This window comes from Oncorhynchus mykiss, chromosome 30 (assembly GCF_057628025.1).
Source record: "Oncorhynchus mykiss isolate SJ-2025 chromosome 30, ASM5762802v1, whole genome shotgun sequence".
Classification (NCBI taxonomy): domain Eukaryota; kingdom Metazoa; phylum Chordata; class Actinopteri; order Salmoniformes; family Salmonidae; genus Oncorhynchus; species Oncorhynchus mykiss.
The window spans coordinates 22,048,397-22,070,664 of record NC_143051.1 but is presented as its reverse complement, the minus strand read 5'-3'; the positions used below and the strand labels follow the sequence as shown (position 1 = coordinate 22,070,664).

General features: G+C 44.5%; 1 protein-coding gene across 11 annotated transcripts in view; it reads left to right on the top strand.

The window, feature by feature from the left end:
- LOC110489404 (triple functional domain protein) overlaps positions 1–21,529 on the top strand; it is a 123,828-nt gene extending 102,299 nt beyond the window's left edge. For 5 of the 11 annotated variants that reach the window (XM_036970828.2, XM_036970827.2, XM_036970826.2 and 2 more), the window contains 23 exons: positions 595–788; positions 933–1,103; positions 4,552–4,647; positions 4,742–4,890; positions 6,431–6,497; positions 6,619–6,722; positions 6,891–6,960; positions 8,366–8,548; positions 8,836–8,886; positions 9,002–9,079; positions 9,291–9,479; positions 9,603–9,783; positions 9,917–10,243; positions 10,366–10,955; positions 13,912–14,159; positions 14,332–14,464; positions 14,745–14,772; positions 15,041–15,203; positions 17,416–17,537; positions 17,687–17,765; positions 17,875–18,075; positions 18,166–18,304; positions 18,510–21,529. In XM_036970828.2, the coding sequence (XP_036826723.2) occupies positions 595–788; positions 933–1,103; positions 4,552–4,647; positions 4,742–4,890; positions 6,431–6,497; positions 6,619–6,722; positions 6,891–6,960; positions 8,366–8,548; positions 8,836–8,886; positions 9,002–9,079; positions 9,291–9,479; positions 9,603–9,783; positions 9,917–10,243; positions 10,366–10,955; positions 13,912–14,159; positions 14,332–14,464; positions 14,745–14,772; positions 15,041–15,203; positions 17,416–17,537; positions 17,687–17,765; positions 17,875–18,075; positions 18,166–18,304; positions 18,510–19,076 (4,130 nt within the window). In that variant the 3' untranslated portion in view covers positions 19,077–21,529. Of the gene's footprint in view, positions 1–594; positions 789–932; positions 1,104–1,930; positions 2,889–4,551; positions 4,648–4,741; positions 4,891–6,430; positions 6,498–6,618; positions 6,723–6,890; positions 6,961–8,365; positions 8,549–8,835; positions 8,887–9,001; positions 9,080–9,290; positions 9,480–9,602; positions 9,784–9,916; positions 10,244–10,365; positions 10,956–13,911; positions 14,160–14,331; positions 14,465–14,744; positions 14,773–15,040; positions 15,204–17,415; positions 17,538–17,686; positions 17,766–17,874; positions 18,076–18,165; positions 18,305–18,509 lie in introns of those variants that run through there. The other 6 variants (XM_090227823.1, XM_090227822.1, XR_016493554.1 and 3 more) reach the window with 5 other exon arrangements.
- The last annotated feature ends 739 nt before the right edge of the window (positions 21,530–22,268 follow it).

The window sequence follows — 22,268 nt, the reverse complement described above, 5'->3', positions numbered from 1 at the left end:
TGTCCCTCTTTTCAGTGCTTTTGTGTCCGTATTAACATAAAACATAACTGTGGCGGGAATGAGCTTCCATAGTGGCACTTCCTCTTTTAAAGCCTTGAATCTCATGAGGGACCTCTTTCAACACTGGTCATGTAGCTAGCTGTTAGCCAGCAGGGTTGCATCGGTTTCAATTGGACTAGAGTTTGCTAGGCTGGCTAGCTAGGAGGCAGCCTACGCTGCATGCTAATGTTACTGAACTCATGACAAAATCATGTTTTGACATTGTAGTGGCTATTGATGTTTTGGTTGTTGTTTGGTTGCTTAGTGACATTGCAAATATAATATTTCTGGCATTAAACTCCGATTTAACTACAGGTATGTATCTAATCGGATGTCGGCATTAAAACATTTGTGAAGTCCTAAATTCCTGCGATTTACTGCGAGAATTTGCACGCTCACCGACATAGAGCTTCAGGAATAAAAGATCCGGCCACAGAGCCACTACCTTTTTGCAAAAGGTTTGAGCGAACAGCTCTACATTTAAAGTGGTTGAAAAGGAGGTGTGTTGTGTGTGCCTACATGTATGTGTTAACAGTCTCCATCCCCCTGTCCCAGGTAACACCCTGCGTAAGTGGCTGACCAGCCCAGTGCGTCGCCTGAGCAGTGGCAAGGCAGACGGGCACGTCAAAAAGCTGGCGCACAAACAGAAGAAGAACCGCGAGGTGAGGAAGAGTAGTGAGATGACGGGCAGCGCCCAGAAAGACTCTGATGACAGCGCCGCTACACCCCAGGATGAGACTGTGGAGGAGGTGAGGGGATGGTGGCGACAGACAGACATGGACACACACACGCCTATTCACCAGCAAAATTCTCTCTGAGTCTCTCTCTCTCTCTCTCTCTACCTTTCTCTCCCACCGTCTCTCTAACCTCTGCTCTCTTTCTCTCCTCTACAGAGGGTGCGTAACGAGGGGCTCTCCAGTGGGACCCTGTCCAAGTCCTCGTCCTCTGGGATGCAGAGCTGTGGAGAGGAGGAAGGCGAGGAGGGTCCTGACTCTGTACCCCTACCGCCCCCCATGGCCATCCAGCAGCACAGCCTACTGCAGCCTGACACACAGGACGACAAGGTAAGGGTAAGGGAGGGGGGAGGTAGAGAATAGGGGTACAGCCAGCCTAAGGATAAGGTGAAGGGGTGTACGGGTGGGGAGAAGGTACGGGAGAGGATAGATTGGGGTGGGGTCTAAAGGATAGAAAGTCTAGGCTAACTGGTACACACATATAAAGTAACAGATATGCATGTAACCAGGAAGTGTAACACTAAACAAACAATCCTAAACAATCCTAAACTACCCCATGTAAATCTAAGATCACAGAGAACTCATCCTTTCTGTTACAGTTTCTCTCTCTTATGATTTAGCCATGAGTTTAATTATTTTGTGATTATATTCTACAGACAAACATTACATTCATTTTAGTCAGTTTTCTTCTCACTTCCTGCTGAGCAGGGGCTGTATTCACTTCCTGCTGAACAGGGCCTGTATTCACTTCTTGCTGAGCAGGGGCTGTATTCACTTCTTGCTGAACAGGGCCTGTATTCACTTCCTGCTGAACAGGGCCTGTATTCACTTCCTGCTGAGCAGGGCCTGTATTCACAAAGCATCTTAGAGTAGTACGAGTGCTGATTTAGGATCATTCAATATGATGAAAGTCAAATCTGATCCTAGATCAGCACTCCTACTCTGAGACACTTTGGGAATGCAGGCCTAGATTTCAATTCCTTATGAAACATTGAAGCTCCTATTCAAATAGAAATCCAATGAAATGCATCAGTTACTGTTCCCGTCCTGGGGTCAGCAGAGTTTTTCTCTGACACTAATTTGTTTCTCTTTTTGTTTGTTTTTGTTTCCGACTGTATCGTTGGTTTGCTGTCTGTTTACTGTTTACCATGCTGTAGCATTACCTTGATTTATGTCCTGTCTTTGCTTTGTCTCAGTTTCCATACCTCTCCATCTCCTGAATCAATCCTTCCATCTCTCTCCCTCCTTTTCTCTTCCCTCAATACTTGAGTTCTCTCTCTCTTTTCCCCCCTCTCAGTAACTGTAGACTTAGTTGCTGTTTTTCTTTCGGTTCTTCTTATGAAAGTCAGTTGAATGACAACGGATGTAGAATGTTGACGTCTGTTCCCTGTCTTCTATTATTTTTCTCTCTGAGGCAAAGGACACTTCCAAACGTCTCTCTCCAGAGCTCTTGTAGTCTGCCTACCTTACGCTCTCTCTGGCTCTCTTCTACACCTAAACTTGCTCTCTCTCTCTTAGTTTCTGCAGTGCTTTATCCAACTATAGAATTACTCCCCCTCTTCATCTTTCTTTTTAGTTTGGATTATTTGACATTTTTCATCACCTGCCCGGTTCCTTCAATATACGGCTTTCACCAAACAAGTCTAAGTTTTGATTATGCATTTTAAGTATTTTTTGCCTCGTTGCCTGGTTACTCGTCCGTTTGCTGTGTGATAGCACCCTCAGAATAACTCGGAGACACATGCAGAACAGAGCAGGTAGAAATCTCTAGAGGCTGATCTAAGGTCAACTTTGCGTTCTCTCACACTATTCGCTTCAGGATCGAATTTGGGGAAAGCTGATCCTAGATCTGTGCCTAAGAGCAACATCTTGCGTTCGGAACACTTGTCAAACGAACAAAGTCGTGCTAAAATGAGGATGATTCAGAACTCCCTCCTCCTCCCTCACCCCCCTCACCTGTCCTCACCCCTCCCCTGTGTGCGTTAACCTCATTGCACCATGTTATTAATTGGCACCTACTGTAAGCCCTGGCGCGCCCAGAGGGTACAGCCCAACACCCCACCACACACAGACCCTTAGTGGGGCACAGCACAGTCTGGAGACAGCACAGCAAGGGTGAGAGACTCTCATACACTACTGTACCGCCTTACTGCTTCAATGTCTCATACAGTCATTATACACCTTCTCTTTTCTAAATGCAGTCCTTTATTAAACCGTTCATATTTCATCATTCACTTTTAAAAATGTCTTTATTATATAGATATCTCATACACTCTCTATATACATCAGAACATTCATCAGAAAATGGAACTATTCCCATTCTCCTAATTTATTATTTCCTCTTGTTTTTTCTTTTTTCTGACTCCCTTTTTCACTTTCACACCTGTAACCTCTTATCTTCTCTTATTTTTCAATACCATGGATTTACCTCTTAGGAAACTCATTGGAGACTATACTATATACAAAAGTATGTGGACACCCCTTCAAATGAGTGGATTCGGCTATTTCAGCCATTCCCGTTGCTGGCAGGTATATAAAATCGAGCATACAGCCATGCAATCTCCATAGACAAACATTGGCAGTAGAATGGCTTTAATGAAAAGCTAAGTGACTTTCAACGTGGCATCGTCATAGGATGCCACCTTTCCAACAAGTCAGTTCGTCAAATTTCTACCCTGCTAGAGCTGCCCCAGTCAACTGTAAGTGCTGTTATGCAGTGGAAACATCTAGGAGCAACAATGGCTCAGCCACAAAGTGGTAGGCCACACAAGCTCACAGAATGGGACCGCCAAGTGCTGAAGCACGTAAAAATCACCTGTCCTCGGTTGCAACACTCACTACCGTGTTACAAACTGCCTCTGGAAGCACACGATGACTGACCTCAACCTTTGGGATGAATTGGAACTCCGACTGCGAGCCAGGCCTAATCGCCCAACATCAGTGCCCGACCTCCCTAATGGTCTTGTGGTTGAATGGAAACAAGTCCCCTCAGCAATGTTCCAACATCTAGTGGAAAGCCTTCCCAGAAGAGTGGAGCCGCCTGTTATAGCAGCAATGGGGGGGACCAACTCCATATTAATGCCCATGATTTTGGAATGAGATGTTCGATGAGCAGGTGTCCACATGCTTTTGGTCATGTAGTGTATTTCCCTTCTTTTTTTTGTCATAGATTCACTTTACACTTCTTAATTTTAACTTCATATTAGAACCGATTTCTTGTTTTGATCAACATTGGATCATTCATTAAGAGCAGAGGATCAAAATACAACACGAACAGTAACACTGTGTAAGGTAGACTAAGCGAGATGACATCATCTTATACAAACCAATAATCCAACTTAGTCGTCACCAACATATAGCTGGCTGGAAACATTTTACCTGCCATTCAATGTATGCCTCAGGAATATTTTGGGATCTGTTCAGAAAAAACACTGTTTTCTTTCATTGTCTCTTTTTCAGTAGTCACCTGGATCAGTGTTTGCAGTGTGTCTCTACATGAAATGTTTTGATGTTCTCCCTTAAAAGAGGGCTTTCTACAAGAGAGGGTTAAATTAGGAAGAACCAATAATGTTATTCTGGACAGATTTGGTTTCTGGGTAATTGATAGGATCAGTTAATGTATGTATTAATTCATCAGTTAATTGTTTTAAAGCTTGCTTGATTGTTTTCTAGATGACAGGAATTGGTAGGAAATTAAACCTTTAGCCAGATCAGGTAGTAAGACTCTGCTGAATGGCGTGTTGTAACAGTTCTCTCCTAACCCCCCATCCCTGTCCAGAGCTCCTCTCGTCTGTCCGTCCGTCCGTCCAGTTCTGAGACACCCAGTGCAGCAGAGCTGGTGAGCGCCATCGAGGAACTGGTCAAGAGCAAGATGGTGAGGACACTCTCTCTCTCACACGCACACACACGCAGAGGCGTCATCTGGTTTACAATCTACCTCGTTCTCCGTCCCTCTTCTCTCTCTCCAGGCTTTAGAGGACCGTCCCAGCTCTCTCTCAGTAGAACAGAGGGATAGCAGCTCTCCCTCCTTCAACCCTTCCGACAACTCCCTTCTTTCATCCTCCTCTCCCATCGATGAGATGGAGGAGCGCAAGACTGGCTTCCTCAAGAGACGACAGTACGTACTGGATTGATAGTGCATCTTTTCCCCCCAGATGAATCTATCTGAGTACAACCAAGGGGATAGCACGTTAAAGCGATTCCAATTGTTTCCAATGTGGCACACTAGCAATATTTCTCACTTTCTGTCACTCACTCTCTCTCGCTCACTGTTACAGTGTCCATATTAGGGCAATCTCCGTCTCAGTAGGATTTGACTGAAGCTGTCCTACTATGGACACCATACACTGGAACTCCCTTTTATACTTTGATACAATCTCGTCTCTCTCTCTTTGTCTCTCTCTCTCTCTGTGTTTGTCTCTCTCTGTTGAGTGAGTTGAGTTTATTTTATTTTTACAGGGACAGTGCACATTAATCAACGTTTCAGTAAAAGTGCCGGTTTTAGCCAGCCGGCTAATTTTCAACCGCAGTCCCTGGGCATGTTATTAAAAACAATTACAATATAGACAATAGCAACATAGGACAAGCAAAACGTAGCATACAGACAGAGCAACATAGGACAAGCAAGACGTAGCATACAGACAGAGCAACATAGGACAAGCAAGACGTAGCATACAGACAGAGCAACATAGGACAAGCAAGACGTAGCATACAGACAGAGCAACATAGGACAAGCAAGACGTAGCATACAGACAGACCAACATAGGACAAGCAAGACGTAGCATACAGACAGAGCAACATAGGACAAGCAAGACGTAGCATACAGACAGAGCAACATAGGACAAGCAAGACGTAGCATACAGACAGAGCAACATAGGACAAGCAAGACGTAGCATACAGACAGAGCAACATAGGACAAGCAAGACGTAGCATACAGACAGAGCAACATAGGACAAGCAAGACGTAGCATACAGACAGAGCAACATAGGACAAGCAAGACGTAGCATACAGACAGAGCAACATAAAACAAAAAGCAGCAAGACAAAATTCATAAAAGTAACAAAGTGTTTCCACACCTCACAAGCTACAGACAACAGACAACATGGAAAGCGGCAACACACAGCTAGGGACCATGTTCACAAATCTGATTGACCTTTAGCCATGTCTTCATGCATTTTGTGAAAGTGTGATGTGTGGTGCAGTTATGTGTGTCTGATGGCAGTGTATTCCAGACATGAGAAGCTCTCACAGAGAAAGCAGATTTACTAAAGGTGCTTTTCCTTAAGGGAACGATACAGTCACCTCTCATGGCAGACCTTGTGGATCTGCTGCCATATGTTTGGGTTTTCTGTTGAACAAAAATACTGAGTGGAGGGGGAGCCAGGCCATTTAGGATCTTGAATACAAGACATGCGTCGCTGTATTGCACAAGATCTTCCCAACTCAGGAGCTCATGCTTTCTGAGGATGTAACAGTGATGATGGCTATTGGGCTTCCTCGCTCTCTCTCTCTCTCTCTCTCTCTGTCTCTCTCTCGCTCTCTCTGTCTCTCTCGCTGTCTCTCTCTCGCTGTCTCTCTCTCTCGCTCTCTCTCTCTCGCTCTCTCGCTCTCTCTCTCTCGCTGTCTCTCTCTCTCTCACTGTCTCTGTCTCTCTGTAGTTATGTGTTGTTGGAACTGGTGGAGACTGAGAGGGACTACGTCAGAGACCTGGGCGTGGTGGTGGGGGTAAGTCAAAACGCATCAATTCCTCCCTCCCTCTGACCTCACTTCCTCTTCCTCTCGTGTTAGTTGATGTTAGAGTGTGTGTGTGATGGTTTGATTATGCAACCCTGACTGTGTGTTTCAGGGCTATATGACGCGGATGAAGGAGGAAGGGGTACCAGATGATATGAAGGGGAAAGACAAGATCGTCTTTGGAAACATCCACCAGATCTACGACTGGCACAGAGAGTACGACACACACGGGCATACACACACACACACACACAATTACGCATGCACGCACGCACACACACACACACAATTACGCACACACACACACACACAATCACACATACGAACACACACACAACATATGGATACGCCTTGCTAACCCTCTCTCTCTCTTTCTCTCTGCAGTTTCTTCATGGGAGAGTTAGAGAAGTGTCTGGAAGACCCTGACCGACTTGGGCCGCTGTTCGTCAAACATGTGAGTGACTGACTGTTGCTGTGTGAGTGTGTATATACAGTGCAATTGGAAAGTATTCAGACCCCTTGACTTTTTCCACATTGTTACGTTACAGCCTTATTCTAAAATGTATAAAATAAAACATTTTCTCATCAATCTACACACAATACCCCATAATGACAAAGCGAAAACAGGTTTTTTGAAATTTTTGCAAATGTATTAAAAATAAAAATAAACTGAAATGCATTATTTACATAAGTATTCAGACCCTTTGCTATGAGACTCGACTTTGAGCTCAGGTGCATCCTTTCCATTGAGCATCCTTGAGATGTTTCTACAACTTGATTACAGTCCACCTGTGGTAAATTCAATTGATTGGACATGATTTGGAAAAACACACACTTGTCTATATAAGATCCCACAGTTAACAGAGCATGTCAGAGCAAAAACCAAGCCATGAGGTCAAAGGAATTGTCTGTAGAGCTCCGAAACAGGATTGTGTTGAGGCACAGATCTGGGGAAGTGTACCAAAAAATGTCTGCAGCATTGAAGTTCCCCAAGAATATAGTGGCCTCCATCATTCTTAAATGGAAGAATTTTGGAACCACCAAGACTCTTCCTAGAGCTGGCCGCCAGGCCAAACTGACCATCTCGGGGAGAAGGGCCTTGGCCAGGTAGGTGACCAAGAACCCAATGGTTCTGACAGGGCTCCAGAGTTCCTCTTTGGAGATGGGAGAACCTTCCAGAAGGACAATCATCTCTGCAGCACTCTACCAATCAGGCCTTTATGGTAGAGTGGCCAGACGGAAGCCACTCTTCAGTAAAAGGCACATGACAGCCCGCTTGGAGTTTGCCAAAAGGCACCTAGAGACTCTCAGACCATGAGAAACAAGACTCTCTGGTCTGATGAAACCAATATGGAACTCTTTGGGCTGAATGCCAAGAGTCACGTCTGGAGGAAACTTGTCACCATCTTTACTGTGAAGCATGGCGGTGGCAGCACAGAGCCAGGACTTGAACACTATCAAACATCTCTCTAGAGGCCTGAAAATAGCTGTGCAGCGACGCTCCCCATCCAACCTAACAAAGCTTGAGAGGATCTGCAGAGAAGAATGGGAGAAACTCCCTAAATACAGGTGTGCCAAGCTTGGAGCGTCATACCCAAGAAGACTGTAATCGCAAATCCCAAAGGTGCTTCAACAAAGTACTGAGGAAAGGGTCTGAATACTTATGGAAATGTCATATATCTGGGCGGGGGGGGGGGGGGGGGGTGTATTGTGTCATTATGGGGTATTGTGTGTAGATTGATGAGGGAAACTTGTAATCAATTTTAGAACAAGGCTTTAATGTAGCAATGTGGAAAAAGTCAAGGGGTCTGAATCGAGTATATCTACTGTACCCTAACCCTTATGTGTTCTGTCTCCAGGAGCGGAGGCTCCACATGTACGTAGTGTACTGTCAGAACAAGCCTAAGTCCGAGCTCATCGTATCAGAGTACATCGACACCTACTTCGAAGACCTGAAACAACGTCTAGGTCACCGTCTCCAGATCACTGACCTCCTCATCAAACCCGTCCAGAGAATCATGAAGTACCAACTACTGCTCAAGGTAGGGTGTGGGTGGGGGTGTGGGTTGGGGTTGGGGTGAGTCTCTGTGTGTTCTCATCATCGTCTTGTGATCCTGTGTAGGACAGAAATAATCACTGTACAAATCATGTTCTTAATTGTCCAGCAGGGGGTGCAAAACATTCATTTTCTTAGCTGTACCAGGGGGCCAGTATCAAATCAGTTTGCTACCTTACTCTAACATGTTGTCTTATCATTGGGTAATCATTATGTTTCGCACAAGTCACAGTTTTGTAATATCCAATTAACTTTGTCTCGTTTTGTTTGTAGGACTTCCTCAAATTCTCTAAAAAGGCAGGGTTGGATTCAGTTGAGTTGGAGGTGAGGAACGGACTTTTCTCTAATGTTTTCATTTAAAAAATCTATATTTTTAGACTATATTGTATTTCCTTAACTGTGTTTGTTTTGACCCATTCAATGTGTGTGTTCCCTTCAGAAAGGAGTGGAGATCATGTGCATCGTACCAAAGAGATGCAACGATATGATGAACGTGGGGCGACTCCAAGGATTTGACGTAAGACAACCCTGACAGAAAATAGATATTTACATTTAAAAACGGATCAATTGATTGTCAGATCAATCGACCGAACGAATTGATCAACTCGTGTGATTTTCTTTCCTTCTTCCTGGATCTGCCTTCTTACCTCTTCCTTTATTCGTCTCTTTCAATGTTTTTCTCCTCACTTTTTTCCATTATCTTCTTTCTTTTCTTCCTCCCCCTTTAGGGTAAGATTGTGGCCCAAGGTCGTCTGCTGCTTCAGGATACCTTCATGGTATCAGACCCCGAGGAGGGAGTAGGAAGGATGAGGGAGAGAAGGGTCTTCCTCTTCGAACAGGTCGTCATCTTCAGTGAACCACTGGACAAGAAGAGAGGTTTCTCCATGCCTGGCTTCCTATATAAGAAGAGCATCAAGGTATCGTCTCTACATCGTATGACGGAAATGTGTATAAACTTCCTAAACACCAAGACAACTCAAAATGAATTTTGAATGCATCAAAAGACAATGTAAGTTTGGAAACTTTCTCTCCCCCTCCAGGTCAGTTGTCTCGGGTTGGAGGACAGTGTGGACGGTGACCCCTGTAAGTTTGTGTTGACGTCTCGGGTGACCAATAGCAGCATAGAATCCTTTGTCCTCCACTCCTCCCACCTGGGTGTCCGGCAGGTCTGGACCCTTCAGATCAGCCAGATACTGGAGAGCCAACGCAACTTCCTCAATGGTACACACACACTTTTAGCTGAGCTTTTTCAACAGTACACGATTTTGGAATGTTGTGATGTTACCAAAATAAGGTTAATATATTTTTTTAAATCTCTCTCCCTCACTTTCTCACTCTCTCTTTCTCTTTCCAGCTCTGACCTCCCCTACAGAGTACCAGAGGAACCATGTAGGGTCTAGCGACGGACCATGTCTACCCAGCGGCGGAGCTCCGTCAGTGGGGAGCGTCATGCCCAGTTTGGCCCCTGTTGGAGCTCTACAGGGTGTGCATCTATCTGGGCCGCTCGGTGGAAGTGGGCCCCTCGCTGTTGGTAGTCCCCTTGTTGGAGGTGCTCCCCAGGGTGGAGCTGGCTCATCCAGGAGGCCCTCCAGGATCCCCCAGCCCTCCCGCCTGCCCCAGCCCTTAAGACACCCACACAACCCTGGGGCCACAGACTCAGATGGCCCCAACAAGATGTCAGGTAGGCTGAGGCTCTCCCAGTATTACCGAGGGAGTGTGTGTGTCTGTGTGTGTGTGTGTGTTGAAATTCCTTGGTTAAGACATTTCCCTCCCTCTACTCAGTGTTGCTCACTTCTGATTCAGGTTCCTCCCCTCGTCTCCCCCCTCCTCCCTCGCTCCCTCCCTCTGTCCCAGTGGACCCGCAGGACCTGGCTCCAGCAGGGGGGGTGAGGGAGACCAGGGAGGCCCAACATGGGGTGAGGGTCCAGGGGGGAAGCCCCCATGTCAAGCGCCCCATCTTGGCCTCAAACGACCAGCCCCATTCTGTCTCCCCTATCCCCCGGGCCAGTGTGGCCCCCCTCCCTGTACCTGTGGCTCTCTCCACCCCCACCAAGCCTCGGCCGGGCACCATCTCCCCCATGGCCTCCCCCATGGCCACCCCAGCCTTCGGGAAGGATGCGCTCCTCCCTCCCCCCCCCAGCCCTGGCCTGAAGTCTGGCTCTGGTTCCTTCTGGAGCTCTATGCCTGGTTCTCCAGCCAGCCGGCCTGGCTCCTTCACCTTCCCAGGGGAGGCAGTGGATACCCTGGGGAGGCAGAACCAAAACACGGGCCAGATCTCATCTCAGTCAGGGACCGGGTCCCACAGACACTCCACCCACAGCAAGGAGGCAGACCGCATGAGTACGTGCTCATCGACCAGTGAGCAGTCCATCCAGTCCACCCAGAGCAATGGGGTAAGAGATGTACCCGCTGCCCAGGCTTCAGGGCGGCCTAGTTCTGCTATTGCTCCTGGTTGACTAACCCAGCACCCACGGGAGACGTGTCCTGTCCTGTCTTCCTGTGACCTGCTGCATCCCACTGGAGGTGGCTCTGCTACAACATGTTCTACTACTATTTTACAACTAGTAGTACTTCACTACTACAACAACTACTACTAATTGTTGTACTCCTGCGCACTTCTTGTATGTCTCCAAAGAATCGACAAGCCTGTTAGACTATTCTTCAACGCACAGCTCTAACCAAGCTTTAACTGCACTTCAAGTAGTACTCTACCGCTACTGCTACTACACTATTAGTGGTACTTTACTACTACTACTACTACTACTACTATTATACTATTAGTAGTACTCTACCGCTACTGCTACTACACTATTAGTGGTACTTTACTACTACTACTACTACTACTACTATTATACTATTAGTAGTACTCTACCGCTACTGCTACTACACTATTAGTGGTACTTTACTACTACTACTACTACTACTACTATTATACTATTAGTAGTACTCTACCGCTACTGCTACTACACTATTAGTAGTACTCTACCGCTATTGCTACTACATTATTAGTGGTACTTTACTACTACTACTACTATTATACTATTAGTAGTACTCTACCGCTACTGCTACTACACTATTAGTGGTACTTTACTACTACTACTACTATTATACTATTAGTAGTACTCTACCGCTACTGCTACTACACTATTAGTGGTACTTTACTACTACTACTACTACTATTATACTATTAGTAGTACTCTACTGCTACTACACTATTAGTGGTACTTTACTACTACTACTACTACTACTACTACTATTATACTATTAGTAGTACTCTACCACTACTGCTACTACACTATTAGTAGTACTTTACTACTACTATTATACTATTAGTAGTACTCTACCGCTACTGCTACTACACTATTAGTAGTACTTTACTACTACTACTACTACTACTACTACTACTATTATACTATTAGTAGTACTCTACCGCTACTGCTACTACACTATTAGTAGTACTTTACTACTACTACTACTACTACTACTACTACTACTACTATTATACTATTAGTAGTACTCCACCGCTACTGCTACTACACTATTAGTAGTACTTTACTACTACTACTACTACTATTATACTATTAGTAGTACTCTACCGCTACTGCTACTACACTATTAGTAGTACTTTACTACTACTACTACTACTACTACTACTATTATACTATTAGTAGTACTCTACCGCTACTGCTACTACACTATTAGTAGTACTTTACTACTACTACTACTACTACTACTACTACTATTATACTATTAGTAGTACTCTACCGCTACTGCTACTACACTATTAGTAGTACTCTACCGCTACTGCTACTACACTATTAGTAGTACTTTACTACTACTATTATACTATTAGTAGTACTCTACCGCTACTGCTACTACACTATTAGTAGTACTTTACTACTACTATTATACTATTAGTAGTACTCTACCGCTACTACTACTACACTATTAGTAGTACTTTACTACTACTATTATACTATTAGTAGTACTCTACCGCTACTGCTACTACACTATTAGTGGTACTTTACTACTACTATTATACTATTAGTAGTACTCTACCGCTACTACTACTACACTATTAGTAGTACTTTACTACTACTATTATACTATTAGTAGTGCTCTACCGCTTCTGCTACTACACTATTAGTAGTACTTTACTACTACTATTATACTATTAGTAGTACTCTACCGCTACTACTACTACACTATTAGTGGTACTTTACTACTACTACTACTACACTATTAGTAGTACTTTACTACTACTACTACACTATTAGTAGTACTCTACTACTAATACTACTACTACTATACTATTAGTAGTACTCTAATACTACTACTATCCTGCTAATAGTTGTACTCTACTACTACTACTCTGCTACTAGTAGTACTCTACTACTACTACTCTGCTACTAGTAGTACTATACTACTAGTACTCTGCTACTAGTGGTACACTACTACTACTACTACGAACCGCATGTATGTCTAACAGCTCTACTTAATTATCCTGACTTTCTACAATTGTTTTTTCTAACAAGGCTTTTATAAAGCTTCAAGCTTTAACAACGACTCTCATTTCTGCTATTTTTAACTCTTGACAAAGCGTGATTACTTCTTGATTACTTCTCTCTAACTCTTCTCGTCGGAGCGAAAGAGCAAAGACGACTGAAACTGAAAGTCATCCGTCCTTTAACACCTGAGTGTGTACCTCTCTTCCTCTTCACTCTACCTGATTAACTTGTTCTCTGAAGAATGTGGTGCCAATCCCTTTTCCAACTCTCTCTCTTTGTCTCTCATGGAGGTGTATGAACCTTTCTGGAAGCAGTGTGTGAAACTAGAAAATGGATGGTTAACAACAACACTCACATGACTGAACGATTGATTGTAGAAAGTGCTTTAATCAAATGGTACTTCCCTTTTTCCTCTTTCCTCTACCTAAACAGCGGCGTGTGTGAGGAGTGTTTGTGTGTGGGCAATGCCATGGTAAGAGTGATGCTGAGATTTTTCCCTTTAAAATGTATGTCAAACAAAAACCAATGACTGCAAAGCTAAACAAACCATACAACTATGTACAAGAGGACTACTTTGAACTATTTCCAAGGACATTTTTACAAAACACATTAACTTGAAGAACAGTGCAGATGCAACGTTTTTTCTCTCATTTCTCAGCATCACTCTGTTACCATGGATTTGCCCGTGTGTTGTTTGGGATGTCATGATCGAATCAGTGTGTTTGTCCTGTTACTAATGAGGTGCATGGAATCGTGGAGGACTGACTTGTGTGTGGGAGGGATTTTCTTGCAAGTTATTCAATATACTTACAAACCTTCCATAATTCCCCCCTCTCCACAGAGTGAAAGCAGCAGCAGCAGTAGTATGTCGACCATGTTGGTGACCCAGGACTACGTGGCCCTGAAGGAAGATGAGATCAGTGTGTCCCAGGGAGAGGTGGTCCAGATCCTGGCCTCTAACCAACAGAACATGTTCCTGGTGTTCCGGGCCGCTACCGAACAGGGCCCTGCTGCCGAGGGCTGGATCCCCGGTTTCGTTCTTGGACACACCTCCGCCATCATCCCCGACTGCCCAGACGGAACCATCAAGTAAGAGACTATGGCAAATGTACAGTATACGGGGAAAGATTTTAGTGTGACACCACAAGATATTGTTAGCCTAAAACTACGGATTGTGTGATATAATGAGATATGTAATTGATTAGTGTTATATCATACTGTACATCATATACGTTTCAACAGACCCTATTTGTGTAAACAGGAAGTCCTCATCCTGGCACACCACCCTGCGCATCCGCAAGAAGTCTGAGAGGAAAGAGGAGGGAAAGAAAGAGGGCAAGCTGGAAAACGGTTACAGGAAGTCTAGAGATGGATCCAATAAGGTTTCTGTAAAGGTAAGTTATTATCAATCCTTTTGTCCAATGATTATTGACCACTAGCCCCTACCCGTAATGACTAGGTGCGTGTGTGGAAGTGAGAGGGTCGGCTAGGCTAAGTGGAATTTCACCATATTGCTTACACCTATCAGAGAGCTAAGTGGTGCCAATGTTACTGCATTGCTAGTAAACAACCAATGGGAACCAGCAATGCCCCCTCCCCGTCCAATCATTTCAGATCTACGCAAAGTGTTCTTCTTTGACATCTGACATCCTGTTTTCTGTCTTGTTTTTTCAGCTTCTAAACCCCAACTACATCTATGATGGTAAGTCCTCTATTGTCTGTTAATGTCTAGTCTCAATACAGCAGAATGGATATACAGATATTCAGCAGTGTATTGACTGTGTCCAATACACTTAGGAATAATACAGTTAATTGTACTGTACCAAATAATAATCAAAGAACGAGGAAAAATCACCACTAACAATCTACAGATGCTGAGCAGAAAATGATGTAAATACATGATATGCTCTCACTATGACACATTCCCTAGCCCTCTCAGCTGCTCAGTGATGATGTCATTTGACCCTTAGTCTCACCGGAGTTCCTGGTCCCCCTGAGTGAGGTGACGTGTGACAACGGGGAGAGTGTGACTCTGAGGTGTAAGGTGTGTGGCCGACCCAAAGCTACTGTCACCTGGAGGGGACCTGACCAGACCATCCTGAACAACAACGGACACCACAGCATCGCCTACAGGTGGAGAGAGAGGGGGAGAGAGACACATACACAGAGGCACACATACTGTACATACACTCGGCTACAGGTACACACACACAGGGGAACACATACATGCACACACACGGCATTGGCTACAGATGCAGAGAGAGACACATACACACAAAGCACACATATACACACACAAAGACACACACACACAACGGATCAATAGACGGCACCCCCATCGCCATAAAAGCACCATCCCAAAACGAGTTCAACTATGTGAACAGAGAAGGCTTCCACTCTTAATGTTCAGGTGAAAAAATGCTTCTGAATGTGGTGGACAGGTGGAACGCACGACTCGTTCATTCTGCAGAACAGTGTACAAAACTCATTTGAAGTATGTTTGCCGTTGCTAAGGCAACTTGAATGGTCGTAATGGTCCTCTCTTTGTAGATACGGTTTTATTTTTACTAGTCAAACCACAACTGAGCCAAATTTAACCTTTTGGTTGTACTCAATCTCTGACACTTTTGACCATGTATGGTTCATTAGGAGCATTTCGAAATGCAAATAGCCACGGTCGTGAGAACAACACCAGGGTGAGAACAACACCGTCATAGGATGCCACCTTTCCAACCAGTCACTTCAGCAAATTTCTGCCCTGCTAGAGCTGTCCCGGTCAACTGTAAGTGCTGTTATTGTGAAGTGGAAATGTCTAGGAGCAACAACGGCTCAGCCACGAAGTGGTAGGCCACACAAGCTCACAGAACGAGACTGCCGAGTGCAGAAGCGTGTGGTCCGTAAAAATCGTCTGTCCTTGGTTGCAACACTCACTACCGAGTTCCAAACTGCCTCTGGAAGCAACGTCGGCACAATAACTGTTCGTTGGGAGCTTCATGAAATGGGTTTCCATGGCCGAGCAGCTACACACAAGCCTAAGATCCCCATGCGCAATGCCAAGCGTCGGCTGGAGTGGTGTAAAGCTCAGCGCCATTGGACTCTAGAGCAGTGGAAATGCGTTCTCTGGAGTGATGAATCACGCTTCACCATCATCTGGCAGTCCGTCAGACTAACCTGGATTTGGCGGATGCCAGGAGAACTCTACCTGCCCCAATGCATAGTGCCAACTGTAAAGTTTGGTGGAGGAAGAATAATGGTCTGAGGCTGTTTTTCATGGTTCCGGCAGGGGGGAAGCATACAATGACATTCTAGACGATTCTGTGCTTCCAACTTCGTGTGAACAGTTTGGAGAAGGCCCTTTCCTGTTTCAGCATGACAATGCCATAGTGCACAATGCGAGGTCCATACAGAAATTATTTGTTGAGATTGGTTTGGAAGAATTTCACTGGCCTGCACATCTAATGGAAAGCATTCCCAGAAGAATGGAGGCTGTTATAGCAGGGGGAACCAACTCCATGTTCGACGAGCATGTATCCACATACTTTTGGCCATGAAGTGTATTTGCGAATAGTTTCTACACAATATTGACCTTACAGATAATTGTATGCATGGGGTTAAGAGAAGAGGTAGTGATTAAAAAATCATGTTAAACTGTAACGGGATTCTTCCTGGGAAGGAGAGGCGGGACCAAAACGCAGCGTGGTTATAATTCATGGTTCTTTAATAATGAAACTATACATGAATCAACTACAAAACAAGAAATGTGAAAAAAAAACGAAACAGTCCCGTGTGGTACAAACACTGACACAGGAGACAAAACCCAACACAAAACAGGCTACCTAAATATGGTTCCCAATGAGAGACAATGACTAACACCTGCCTCTGATTGAGAACCATATCAGGCCAAACATAGAAATAGACAAACTAGACACACAACATAGAATGCCCACTCAGATCACACCCTGACCAACCAAAACATAGAAACATACAAAGCAAACTATGGTCAGGGTGTGACATAAACACTATTATTGCACACAGAGTCCATGCAGTGTATTATGTGACTTGTTTAGTAAATGTTTTAATCCTGAACTTATTGAGGTTTGCCATAACAAAGGGGTTCTAAAGTTCTAAAAACATAACATTCTACTTTGACATTATGCGTTATTACGGGATAGTGACACAACCTCAATTTAAATTCAGGCTGTAACACAACAAAATGTGGAAAAGGTCTAGGGGTGTGACTACTTTCTGAAGGTGTTGTATTATCATATTCAAATAAATGTGTAATGTGACAGTGAAACAGTAAGGTTATTGGCTGTTAAAATGAATACGTGTGTGTGTGTGACAGTGAGACTGGTGAGGCGACCCTGAGGATAGTAGGCGTGTCTTCGGAGGACGACGGTGTTTACACCTGCGTTGCCGCTAACGACCTGGGCTCTGTGACATCATCAGCCAGCCTCCGAGTGCTAGGTGAGACACCATACAAACACACACACATTTGCACAAACATATTCCCACAGTACTCTAGTGTAATCCCACACTCGCATGCTTCTGTTTAATTTTCACACAAACTCCTCTCCCTCTTTCCCTGTATTTGACTATTCCCCCTGTCTGTGTAGTTGTGTCCAGTGATGGGGTCAGGGTGAGCTGGAAGGACAACTTTGAGTCCCACTACACTGAGGTGGCAGAGCTGGGCAGGTACATTACACATCTCTCCTCCTATCACTCCTAGCTGTGTGTGTGTGTGTGTGTGTGTGTGTGTGTGTGTGTGTGTCTGTTTACCCTACTGTACTTACTCTCTACACAGAGGCCGGTTCTCTGTGGTCAAGCGTTGCGAACACAAGTCGACCAAACACACGGTGGCGGTCAAGCTGGTCAATAAGAAGCTGATGAAGAGAGACCAGGTGACCCAGGAGCTCAGCCTGCTACAGCGACTACAACACACACACCTGGTCACACTGCTGGACACGTACGAGACCCCCAGCAGCTACGCACTGGTCATGGAGATGTGAGTTACACACACAGTAACATTTAACATTCTCACAAATCTGCTGCCATCTAAACCTGGACCTGTGTACGTGCCTCGACCTCTCTGCAGGGTTGATCAGGGTCGTCTCCTAGACTACATTGTGAGCTGGGGGAATCTGACTGAGGAGAAAGTGGCCGGCTACCTACGGAACATCCTAGAAGCTTTACATTACCTACACAACTGTAGGATAGCCCATCTGGACTTAAAGGTACTGTTGTCGTCCTCATCTTCCTCTCTCTCTCTCTCTCTCTCACTTCTATAGCTCCTATTTATTCTCTCTCCCCTCTCTTTTCTCTCACTCTCTTTCCCTTTCTCTCTTTTTTATACCTCCTATTTATACTCTGTCTCCTCCCCCATATCGCTCTCCACCTCCCTCCTTCTCCTTCCTCCTCTTTCTCCCTCTCTTCCTCCAGCCTGAGAACCTGTTGGTGTCCCACACCTCTTCCGGCCAGCCCGTGGTCAAACTGACCGACTTCGGGGACGCCATCCAGCTCAACAGTGCCCACTACGTTCACCCTCTCCTGGGTAGCCCCGAGTTTGCCTCCCCTGAGCTGGTCGTGGGGGAGCCCGCCGCCCTGACCTCTGACCTCTGGAGCCTTGGGGTTGTGACCTACGTCCTCCTGAGCGGGGCATCTCCCTTCCTTGACGAGAGCGTGGAGGAGACGTGTCTGAACATCTGCCGGCTAGACTTCAGCTTCCCCCACCATTACTTCCAGGGCGTCACCCAGGGGGCCCGGGAGTTCGTCTGCCTGCTGCTGAGGGCTGACCCTGCAAGGAGGCCTCCGGCTGGGCTGTGTCTGCAGGAGTCCTGGGTTCAGGGCCAGGCCGGGTTAGCAGACGGCCAGGGTAGGGTGGAGGGGGGGTGTCTGGACACATCTCGCCTGGTGCTGTTCATAGACAGAAGGAAGCACCAGACAGACACCAAGCCCATCGGAGGGGTACAGAGCTTCCTACAGAGCCGGTTACAGCCACGGGCCTGAGCGAGGGTTGGAGAGAGATGCCCCCTCCCACTCCCAACCACCCTAACCCTGGCTGGAATGAGAGAACGTCCAGTTCAGAGGAGGCTGGTGGGAGGAGCTTTCGGAAGACGGAATCATTGTAATGCCTGGAATGGAATCAATTCAATGGTAATAAACACATCAAACACATGGAAATAACATGTTTGACTCTGTTTCATTGATTCCATTTCAGACATTACAATGAGCCTGTCATTCTATGGCTCTTCCCACCAGCCTCCTCTGGTCCAGTCCCAAATGGGGTCCTAGCTTCCCACCCACTAGTTGCTTGTGTAGATCTTAGAGGATTGGATAGGTGGGAGTAATATTATTTCCACCTATCATATCAGAGGACAAGGTGAAGACGGTATAGATATAACCATATTGCTTAGACCTATCCAATCCTTTCAGATCTACATTAAGTGACTAGAAGGGTAGGGTCTAGAGATTGATTTGGGACTGGACATCTCAAAGAAAATTAAAGGAAATTCGCTGATCTCATTCTCTTTCAGATATGTTGTGGTTTAAAATAAAACATCCTGTGGTCCTTCAACCAATCAAAACCTGATGCCTGTAGGCGTAGAGGTCCTTAGCCAATCACTTTTCCCCGAGAGAACACACATTGAGTTATCATCCAATCAAAACAAGGGTGACATAATGTCATCGCCAGTCTACTGCTGCTTGCTGGTTTACACTCAAAATTAACTTATTTTTCCTCTATCTTACTGAGAGTCAATCGATCAACAGAAAGCCTCTTGATCGATCTTTATCGTGTGGAGGATTTTATCCCTGAACAAACAAACTGAGCTTTCAGAGGAGATTTGCTAAGGAATTTATCCCTGAACAAACAAACTGAGCTTTCAGAGGAGATTTGCTAAGGAAGATGGTGTTAGTACACATAGCAACCATCCCTTCCCTCTTGTTGCCAGAGATGGAGAAAGAGAGGTTTTGTTTTTGTGCTTTTACAAAAAATGACTCAGACTGTTGGGACACCCCCTTTATTAAAGAACCAATGTATAGAGAGAACATTGTTCACAACTTTTCAAAAATGTATTTGAAAAAAACCAAGAAGATTGAAGAAAATGCTCGGCAGTGGAAAGTCGCTACGCTACTTTAGAGTCTGGAGAGGACTCATCCAATGACTGAGCTCCTCCACTTTATTGAGACAGTTTTATGTCCAATCAGAGGTTTTCGATTGCTGCGCTTACATACTTAATCTAAAAAACCATGACGACCACCACGTTGCAAGTAACTATAGAGATTCTGCTGACTGCTGCATTGTCTTCAAAACAGACATTTATTTGTTTTTGCTTTTACTTAAACAAAAATTGTGTTGCGCAGATTTAAGATGTTTAAGCCTTACTTTGTAAATAGACTCTAACTGCCTTCTGTCCCTCCCGTTTCAAACTGGCCGCCTGCTTTTGAGGATGTTCTTGGAGGCGAGACTAAAAAATCCTGCAAATTAAATGTAGTGGTTTGCCAATTGTGCGACCGAGCCTGAGTGGCAGCAGATATAGCCAATCAGATGGAATGTGAATGAGGAGGAGGAGGAAGACAGAATACTATAAACTCACTCACTGGATGTTATGTTTCCCCCATTCTTATCATGTGCATTGTTGCAGTTTTAACATTTTATGCAACTATTTATGAAGGCATCTGTTGTACATGTAATAAATGGAGATAAAAACATGTACTTGGTACTGCAAGCTACTAATGGTAGTCCTCTTTATTTGACCTATAACCCTATTGGGGTGTTAACTTATCACCATAGAATTAGAATGAGGAGAACAGCCCTCCCAATTCAGGTCAATGAAGCCATAATGGTTGGACTGGTGGCCATTTTGAGTGTCTCCATAAGACATTATGGTTATATGGTTATCACTTCCTAGGTAACCTAATCTTCTGGCGTCGCACTCTACATTAAACTTATGGCTAAATCGATGTAGTTGATTTTTGATTTGTTTCTTTTCTACCAGTCTCTCAGAAGAGGCCCAGTGTCCAGTCCCTGCTGTTAGGGAAGTATATTGATTTATCTGTTAGGAACATGCAAAACTGTCTTATTTCTTTCTAGATGAGAGAGAGGGATGCTGGGGGAGAGGTGAAGGGAAAGAGAGAGAGGCCCATTGTCAGATGTACAGTTCCATACAATGAATGTCCTTTTAATGTATTTATTCATCCATTTTTGTGAAGTTGTACAAAGGTTGAAACATGAGAATGTGTAATGTATTGTTTTCCTGTTTCTTTTTTTTGTCCCATCTCATCCTATTTTATACATATGTATTATGATGTTAAATGGTTTTATTTCACATGATTTGTTTATTTACTTTTGCATGTATATTTCTTTGTACAGAGACCATGAGTGTTTGATATGTATGTCAATATTTTCATTTTTTTTTTTTGTTGCCATCAATTATTTTGAAATTAAACATGGAACATACCCTCTTGTGCTGTCCTCACTAAAGTATTGCTACCATTGAGCGCTTTTTTAGTACAGTAGCATGTACTCTTAAACACTACATCTTTCAAGAACCAGGCCAGAGATATCTTTGGTAGATTTAATTAGAAGTGTAAAACTGTAACACAAAACAAGTCCAGTATACAAATGGTGAGTACCATGCAGTGCATTCGGAAAGTATTCACACACTTTGACCTTTTCCACATTTTATTACGTTACAGCCTTATTCTAAAATTGATTAAATCAAAATCAATCTACACTCAATACCCCATAATGACAAAGCAAAAACAAGTTTTTAGAAATGTTTGCGAATGTATTAAAAATAAAAAACAGAAATACCTCATTTACGTAATTATTCAGACCCTTTGCTACATGACTTGAAATTGAGTTCCGATGCATCCTGTTTCTACAACTTGATTGGAGTCCACCTGTGGTAAATGCAATTGATTGGACATCATTTGGAAAGGCACACACCTGTGTGTGCACATCAGAGCAAAAACCAAGCCATGAGGTCAAAGGAATTGTCCGTAGAGCTCTGAGACAGTATTGTGTCGAGGAACAGATCTGGGGAAGTGTACCAAAACATTTCTGCAGCATTGAAGGTCTTGAAGAACACAGTGACCTCCATCATTCTAAAATAGAAGTTTAGAACCACCAAGACTCTTGCCAGAGCTGGCCGCCCGGCCAAACTGGACAATCAGGAGAGAAGGGCCTTGGTCAGG